Source organism: Petaurus breviceps, unplaced genomic scaffold (assembly GCF_028583685.1).
Source record: "Petaurus breviceps papuanus isolate PSGF00001 unplaced genomic scaffold, PetGlider_PUasm1.0 38, whole genome shotgun sequence".
In the NCBI taxonomy this organism is placed as follows: domain Eukaryota; kingdom Metazoa; phylum Chordata; class Mammalia; order Diprotodontia; family Petauridae; genus Petaurus; species Petaurus breviceps.
The window spans coordinates 102,749,529-102,758,952 of NW_027186304.1; the positions used below are offsets into that span (position 1 = coordinate 102,749,529).

General features: G+C 40.4%; 1 protein-coding gene across 2 annotated transcripts in view; it reads right to left on the minus strand.

Annotated features, from left to right (window-relative positions):
* Window positions 1–8,480, minus strand: part of LOC138170719 (serpin B6-like) — a 121,297-nt gene extending 112,817 nt beyond the window's left edge. The window contains exon 1 of one of the 2 annotated variants that reach the window (XM_069100221.1): window positions 8,158–8,480. Coding sequence is in view for 1 of the 2 variants with exons in the window: in XM_069100218.1 (XP_068956319.1) it covers window positions 7,379–7,431 (53 nt within the window). In the remaining variant the exon portion in view is untranslated. Of the gene's footprint in view, window positions 1–7,378; window positions 7,590–8,157 lie in introns of those variants that run through there. The other variant, XM_069100218.1, reaches the window with a different exon arrangement.
* Between the last annotated feature and the right edge of the window lie 944 nt (window positions 8,481–9,424).

Here is a 9,424-nt window from a genome sequence, read left to right on the forward strand (position 1 = left end):
AGACACTTCTGTGTGCATTCGTCAGCTTCCTTTTGAATCTAGATCACCTCCAATTGTACCTCTTCAATAACCATAATAGAATGCATTTAGACAGTGCTTTCATGTCTGCAAGGTAAGTGCTATTTTTATACTCATTTTACAGATGAGGAAATTGACCAAAAGAAGTGAAATGACTTTTCCAGGATCACAGAAGTAGTAAGGGTCTAAGGCTGGATTTGAACTCAGGTCTTCCTGATTCCAAGTCTAGCACTCTTTCCATGGAACCACCTAGCAGTATCCATAGATGAACAAAATAATAAACAAAGGCACTGGAAAAAAACAGATAATTTCAGCTTTGCTGCTTATTATTGTCACTATTTAACTCATATCTTCAAAGTGCTTTGGTGTTTACCACAGACATTCCTATAAATTCTTTGCTCCCCAAATGGAAATATGAATAATTAATAACATTTCTTTCTGGTCTCTTAAATAAATGATCTGTTCCCTGGTTCTGTGCATGTGCTCCTCATGTTTGGACCTGCTGCCTAGAATGCCCTTCATCCGACCTACATACATCCTACCTTTCTGTCAAAGCTCATTTCAAATGTCTTCTTCACCACAAAGCTTCCCCAATCACCTTAGTCAATAACAGTCTCTGCATGAGCTCTTGCAACCATTACCTGGACTACTCCCTATAACAACTTCCTGGCTCAGTAATCTAGAACTTATTTCAGAAACTTTTGCCTAGTCATTACTTGTGTATGTATGGCTTATCCAAGATCTCTTCTTCAATGGCAAGGGCTGTTTCTGGATAGATTACCTTTCCTGGTTATCTCAATCTCTCTCCTTCACCCTGATTTCACATGCCTCTCTATATAATGTCCTGCTCTAAGCCTGGCAATGATTCCCTAAGGAATTAAATTACCCTTCAATATTTTTCATTACCAGTCTCTCCATTCTTAATCTTCGGTAGCTGTAACCACCCAGTTAACTGAATTTCTGCTTCCCAGTTACTGAGAAAATGTAGATAAAGTCACAAAATGTTGCTAGTTTCATCCTGCAAAAAGAAGGATCTCTTATTTCCTCAGGAAGGTGAACTCCTTCCTCTTGGTTGATAAGTTCTATGGCGATGCCTAAGCCACATACAGGTTAAGTCATTTGGTCAGTCAATAAACATTTATGAAGTCCATTTACCTCAGGTTGAAGTCAATCCCTCCCTAGCTGAAGTTCCAAAAGGAGAAGAGATTTTTAATGCCATTATGCTCCTTTCATGTGACAAAGCACTCGGGGATGATTCTATTCCAATTGAGATTTCAAAGGTGGATCCATTGCTCCTACAAAAGCTGACTGAAATTTTCTGGTTTATATAGAAGGAGGAGGTTATCCCCCAAGAGTTCAAGGATGCCTCCATTGTCCATCTCTATAAGGGCAAAGGAAATAGATTGTACTTATGACAATGTTGGGGTAGTCTCCCTTAGTCATGGCTGGCAAGATTCTTGCCAGAGTCCTCCTTAATAGGTTGCTCCTTCACCTGGAAGATGGCCATCTACGTGAGAGCCAAAGTGGCTTCAGAAAGGGCAGAAGAACAGTCAATATGGTGTTTACTGACCAACAAGTGTAGAAGAAATTCCAAGAGCAGAACACAGGTCTTTACACAACATTTGTAGATCTAACCAAGGCCTTTGATACAATTAGTTGTGAGAGCTCATGGAAAATTATGTCAAAATTTGGTAGAGAAGTTTCATCAGTGTTATACATCAATTTCATGATAGCCTGCTTGCATGGGTTTTAGACAACAGACTCTTATGCTTTCCCAGTCATTTCACTAACAGAGTGAAACAAGACTGTGCTTGCTCCCATGCTTTTTAAGATAATGTTTTCATCCATGTTGTCAAATGACTTCGAGGAGGATGAACACAGCATCAAAGTAGATACCTCACTGATGGTAAATTCTCCAACTTGAAGGGGCTACAAGCCAAAACCAAAGGGGAGAGACTGTTGGTACATACTTTTTTTTTTTCACAGAATATTATGCACTTGATAAAGCCTCTGAAGCTGAGCTGTAACAAAGTATGGATCCTTTTTCTACTGCCTGTGCTAATTTTGGCCTAACAATGAACATCAAGAAAACACAGGCACTCTATCAGCCAGCACCACACCACCCTTATGTGGAACCTGTGATTACAGCAAATGGAGAAGTTTTGAATGCTGTGGATAATTCCACTTAGCTTGGCAGTACACTTTCTAGGCATGTACACATGGATAATAGGGCTGACACACACATTACCAGAGCTAGCTCAGTGTTTGGGAGGCTCTGACGGAAAGTGTGTGAGAGAAGAGGAATTAGACTGACTACCAAACTGAAAGTCTACAGAGCAATTATGTTGACCTCATTGTTGTATGCCTGTGAAACCCGAACAGTCTATCAGTGCCATGCCAGGAAACTGAATCACTTCCATTTGAATTGTCTTAGGAAGACTATGAAGATCACCTGGTAGGATAAGGTACCAGATCCTGAGGTCCTTCCTTTAACTAAACTGCCAAGCATTCAGACTTTACTACAGAGAGTGAAACTGAGATTGGATGGCCACATTGTTTGAATACCAAGTGTATGCTTGCCAAAAAGACAGAGAATTCACACAGGGCAAGCACTCACATGGTGGTCAAAATAAGTAATACAAGGACCCTCTCCAGATGTCTCTTAAGAATTTTGGATTTGATTGTGTGACATGGGATACACTGGCACAGTACCACGCATGATGGCATGCCCTCATCAGAAAAGGTGCAGTGCTCTATGAGCAAAGCAGAATTGAAGTAGCTTGAAAGAAAGTAGCTTGAAAGTAACATGAAATGCCCTCCTATGTGGTCATGAACACAAAAAAGTATTTCAGGATTCTTAATTAGCCCAAGTGATTGGCACAGTTTTACTAAGTGAATTAAGTTATTGGTAATAACATAATGTAAATAACTCTTTGAAGGAGTGTTTGGTCTTAGGAGGATTAAAAGTGAGTTCACCTCACAAGTTTTCATAGTAATGATCTTCTTTTCTTTGATTCCAAACCTAATTCCAGTTATGACAACCTTACCTTAGGAAATAGGAAACAGTCCTATACCTTGGTATTTAAGGAGCAGAGTGTAGGCAATAGAAGGCAAATAGTAAAAGGAGGTTTCTTTCATTCCTTTTTACTATGACTGTATTTTTATGGTAAAGTTGGGATAGAAATTAATGTGAAAATGGACACCTTGATTTGCTGGACACCTCCCTTTCCCAATTATCCAGTTAACCAGAAGAACTGTATGAGGAGTGGTTGTCTTGCCTTGACATACCAACAATCCTTTGTGGTGACTGAGAGTAAATCCAATTGGACCTGCAGAAAATCAGCAACTCTAAAGGCAATTAAGCACCTAAGAGCTATGAAGCAGAGACTCTGGGCTATTTGGTGGTTTATAGACCTAGCTTATCTCCAGAGACTCCACTAACTTTGGTAATGGGTCTCTCCTAACCTGTTTTGGTAGACATCTCCTTATCAAGGGTTGATATTGAACTATTCATCTGATTTGTGTATCAAAGGGCCATAGCATTACACCTGGAATTCCTCACTTTCCCTCCCTTTGGGGATGGCAGTCACTGACTCATTCCTTTCTAAGCTCAACTTTCTCCTCAAATTCCTTTCCTTTGTTCGTTCAAAAGACATATAAACTCAGGAGCAGCTAGGTACTACAGTGAATAAAACACCAGCCCTGGAGACAGGAGGACCTGAGTTCAAATCTGGCCTCAGACACTTGACACAGTATCTGTGTTACCTTGTTCAAGACATTTAACCCCAATCGCCTTGCCTTCACCCTCAAAAAAAAAGACATATAAACTCTCTCCATCCATTACTTGGTGGGCTGTCAGTATAGGCTGTCAGGTCCTTTGAGCATGTTTTACTTCCCTGCTTAATAAAGACCTTTCTTTAATTTCACAGGTACCATCTTCCTCTGTTTTTTTTTTTTTTCCATTTAGGGAAAAGGAGAATTTAAATTTTGAGAAAAAGGCCTTTGTCTTTTCTGAGTGACTTCTGCTTTTCTGATTTGCTATCCCTTGAGATAGCATTTGCCTTGGTTTATAGTAATCATACAATTTGTAAAACTAGTCATAGTTTGCTTTCAAATAAAAATGAATAAGCCAAGATGGTGAAGAGAAGCCAGAAAGTTGCATGAGCTTTCCCCAATTTTCCTTGGAAACAACATTAAATCAAACTTCTAAAAGAATTCTGGAGCAACAGAATCCACAAAAATATGGAGTTAGAACATGCCTAAATTTATGGAATGAAGCCAAAGCAGTACTTAGGAGAAAGTTTATATCTCTAAATGCTTACATGAATAAAACAGAGGCGGCCAGGTAGCACAGCGAGTAAGAGCACCGGCTCTAGTGTTGAGAAGACCTGGAGATCGAATCCCGTGCTCAGACACTTAGCACCCACCCAGAAACACCTGGCCGTGTAACCTTGAGCAAGTTACTTAACCCCAATTGCTTTAAAAAAAAAAAAAAAACAGAGAAAGAGCAGATCAATGAATTTGGCATGCAATTTAAAAAGCTAGGGAAAGAACAATTAAAAATTCTCAATTAAACACCAAATTAGAAATTCTAAAAACTAAAAGAGAGATTAATAAAATTGAAAGTAAGAAAACTATTGAAATAATAAATAAAACTACAGGCTAGAGTTATGGGGAAAAAAACAGACAAATCTTTGGTTAATCTGGTTTAAAAAAAACTGTAAGTATCAAAAAAGAAAAGAGTTAATTCACCACCAATAAAGAAGAAATTAAAGGGGCGGCAGGTAGCACAGCGAGTAAGAGCACCGGCTCCAGTGTTGAGAAGACCTGGAGACCGAATCCCGGGCTCAGACACTTAGCACCCACCCAGAAACACCTGGCCGTGTAACCTTGAGCAAGTTACTTAACCCCAATTGCTTAGGGGCGGCCAGGTGGCTCAGCGAGTAAGAGTACCGGCTCCAGTGTTGGGACGACCTGGAGATTCGGGTCCCGGGCTCAGACACTCAGCACCACACCCAGAAATAACTGGCCGTGTAACCTTGGGCAAGTTACTTAACCCTGATTGCTTAAAAATATATATAAAAAAAAAAAAGAAATTAAAGCAATAATTAGGAGCTATTTTGCCCAACTGTATGCCAGTAAATCTGGCAATCTAAGTGAAATGAATGAATATTTACAAAAATATAAATTATCCACTTTAAAAGAAGAAAAATAAAATATTTAAATAACCCCATTTTCAAAAAAGTAATTGAACAAGCCAGCAATGAATTCCTTAAAAAAAAAAAAAAACTCCAAGGTCAGATAGATTCAAAATTTAATTCTATACGATGTTTAAAGAACAATTAATTCCAATACTACACAAAATATTTGGAAAAAAAGGTGAATAAGGAGTTCTACCAAATTCCTTCCATGACACAAATATGGTGATGATACCTAAACCAGGAAGAACCAAAACAGAGAAAGAAAATTATAGATCAATTCCCTTAATGGCTATTGATGCAAAAATTTTAAGTATTAGCAGAAAGATTACAACAATTTATCATGAGGATAATATACTATGACCATGTAGGATTTACACCAAGAATCCAGGGTTGGTTCAATATTAGGAAAACTATCAGCATACTTGATCACATTAATAATAAAACCAACAGAAATCATATGATCACTTAAATATATGTAGAAAAAGTTTTGACAAAATGCAGCATGCATTCCTATTAAAAACATGAGAGATCATAGGAATAAATGGAGCTTTCCTTAAAATGATAAGCAATATCTATCTAAAATCATCAACAAGCATTATCTATAATGGAGATAAACTAAAAGTCTTCCCAGTAAGATCAGGGGTGAAACAAGGATGTCCATTATCGAAATGTTAGTTTTAGCAATAAGAGAAGAAAAAGAAATTGAAGGAATTAGACAAGGCAATGAGGAAACAAAACTATCAGTTTGCAGATAATATAATGGTATGTTTAGAGAATCAACTAAAAAACTAGTTGAAATAATTAACAACTTCAGTAAAGTTGCAGGATATAAAATAAAACTACATAAATCATTAGTATTTCTATATAGTACCAACAAAGCTCAGCAAGAAGATGTAGAAAGAGAAAATCCATAAGATAACTGTAGGCAATATAAGCCAGGGTTCATACACAGCAGCAGGATTCATTACTAGACCAGGTAATAAAATGTAGTAAAACATTTATGCCAATTTCTTTATGTAACTCCATGTCCTGATTTGAACATTCAAATTTTACCACCTCCTGTCCTTGCCCTTGAAGTAACAAGCTTCACAAAAATGAATTTTTGCAATGAAATCTAATTCTGAAGCACCCACTATATTCTAACAAAACAAAAGTAATGATGGTAATGATAGATACAAAAATCCTTAATGCCTTTAAGTCTTGAAGAAACTAGGTTTTTGTCATTTTTTTTCCTGAAGAGGTTTTAATAAAACCACACTGCTTTTCACAGATTTAAAGATGTAGTGGGATTTTTCAAGGATCTCATATTTTTAATTCCAGGAACTTCAAACTAGTTTTGAAACAAAGCCTGGCTACTATTACTTAGTTATGTCTGGATGGTATTGACCTAGGAAGTCCTGTCAAACCCCAGGTACCAAATAGGCTTAGGGTTGGCTGATGGCTCTGCTCTCTAACCAACATGAAAGGGTCCTCAACCTATACCACTTAAGGATGCACAATGATAATATCTGTCTATGTAGAGTTAGCTTTGCTTTTACAAGTTTTGCTTTTTTTTTGTTTTTGCATCACTCTTTCCCAGATGTACCACTTTCCCTCTCCCCTATCCAGTAAGACCCTCCCTTATAACAACAACAACCAGTTAAGTAAACTATACAGGACATGTGTCCCCTACAACATTTCACACCAATGGGGTCTCAGTTTTCCAATGAAAGGAGGGAAGTTCATTTCATCTTTTCTTCCCAGAAGCCAAGCCTGGTCACCATAATCACAAAGCCTTCAGTTTCTTTTTTCTTTTCCCCCTTTTTGCCCCAATTCACTTCCAGGACTTACAGCTTCTACTTACAGATTGAACACTTGTTTGGAATCCATATATGTGATATGATAAAAAGCCCTGGGGCCAGGCTGGCCAAAACCTGTATTCCAGTCCAGGCTCTGCCACTAACTAGCTGTGTAACCTTGTCCAGACTACTTAGTCCCTTTGGGCTCCTCATCTCAAAGACTTGCGTGGTTACTTACAACTTTAAAACTGAAAATCTCCTAATGAAACCTGCTCTTCTCCCCCAGAGCAGAAATGCTGTAAGACAAGAGCTATTGAGTCTACAGCCAGTCCACCTCCTGTCTCCGCGCAGATAAGATCCTACTTCTAAAGCAAGTATTACCTGGAACCCAGTAGCTGGGAGTGACTCAGTTGTGCCCCCCCCATATCATCCATCTGAAGTCGTCTTCCTCTTCCTCCCCCAGGCACTGACAATGAGAAGGAAGCAGGGTTGCAGGATACTTCTGCTCCTTTTTCGCAGTTTCGGGAACGTTGTAGGTCAGACCATTAGATCCCGAGAGCTGAAAGGAGCCCCGGTTTGAGGGAGTATCGAGTGCCATAGTCTGGCCGCTCCCCACCACCCTATGCATAATTCATAAGCAGCATATCAGCCTGCCCAGACGTGCCCCAGTGTGCTGGGGAAGGTGGGAAGTGGAGAAAACTACTATGCTCATTTCCTAAGGTAGGGAGATCTAAGGAAGCACTCCGAACGCCCTCGCCCTGCCAGGCTTCCATGCCAGCCTCGGGCCACTAAGCCCTCACGATCAGAAGCTACAAGCTGCCTCTCCCACTCCTGGGAAGGCGCTAGAGCGGTCTTATTTAAAGCTGCTGCTGCTGCTCTTGGGACCCGGGTGTCCCCTGGTCCCCGATTTTCAAAACGCATACACAGGCGACGTGATCAAAGCCACAGGGCGCTTGCCTCCACAAATCCCGACCTTGGCGCTCCCGACCTCAGTGCCAAGTGGGAAGATGTGCACACCTGAGCAGACTGCTACTCGCTTTCGCCATCTCCAGCCTCGGCAAAGCTGAGGAATCCTACCCAGACACCCCGGCCCTCCCAGTGCTCTGCCATTGGAGAAAGGCACAGAGCAGGTCAGAGAAGCCCAGTCTGCCTCCACCTACCTGTATTTGCAGTAGTGATGGGGTAAGCACTGCTACCAGTTGCTGCTGCCTTCTACACCAGGGATTGCAACCTTGGGAAGAAGTAGTGCTGTTAAGCCCAGGGTGGGTCCTTTTTAAAGCTCTAGAGATTAAGTCAGAGAAGCCACAGCCACCCCCAGGGCCTGGGAATAGCTGCAATTGCACTGTGGGGGGAGTCAGAGAAGCTACTCACTTCTACTCCTCAGGCTATTTTCTGACTTGGGGCAAACTGGAAACCCAGGGCCAAAAGGAATTCTAGTTGTATCAGAGTTTTTAGCAGCACTCCCTCATCTCTGAAGACCTGGATCCAAGTTCTGCCTATGACACATACTTCCTGTTACCCTAGAAAAGTCACTTAACCTCTCAGGTGTCTTAGGCAACTGCCTCTGACTGTAAGTTTGTGATAGTAATGGCAATTACTATCACAATGGATAGTAAGGGGTGGAGAAGTATTTAGAACAGAGACTTTGTAATTGATTGAATGATTGGAAGGTCCTGGGGTGGGGTAGTACTTGGAGATTATTTAATCACACTTAGTAAATGCTGTATTTTGAATAATGTCATGTTTTGATCTTCTCTGTTCTTGGTTTGTCACTGAATAAAATGGAGAGCGCCTATGCTGGTATTCTGAACCTTGGGAAGTTGCCTTTCTTTTGGCATTACATTACAAAATTTCAGAGAAGGCGCCAACCTTCATTGGAATGAAAATGTTCTCATTGGAAATTTTCTACACTGATGGAATAAGAGGTTGGGTCCCAGTCCCTCTCCCTAGTCAACCCATTGAGCTTCTAAACCTTATCCTGGTAACAAGTTATTTGGAACGAATAATTCTCCAGGATAGGAAGGCAGGAAGAAGAGGAGAAATGGAGGGAGGGAGGGGCAAGGGGACTGGAAACTATCCTCAACGATTTGCCTAAATATCTAAAACAGAATTGACTCCTTCGCTCTTCAGGGAAAGTCAAACTGTTATAGAGCAACATTATGCTTCCAGTCGTTTGTATTTCTATGGCCTGTTCAGATGACAGAATACCCTATATTTCCCGGTAATCTGATTGGCCCACAGAAAAAAAGGGAAAAGAGTGAATGCTTAAAGCTTTCAAAGATGAAATAATAATCTTCAAAATCTAATTCTGGCTAATTGAGAATGGAGAGACAGGGATGGAGTGAAAGAGGGAGGGACGGAGAAAGGGAAGGGAGATTGGGAGAGAGAGAGAGAGAGAGAGAGAGAGAGAGAGAGAGAGAGAGAGAG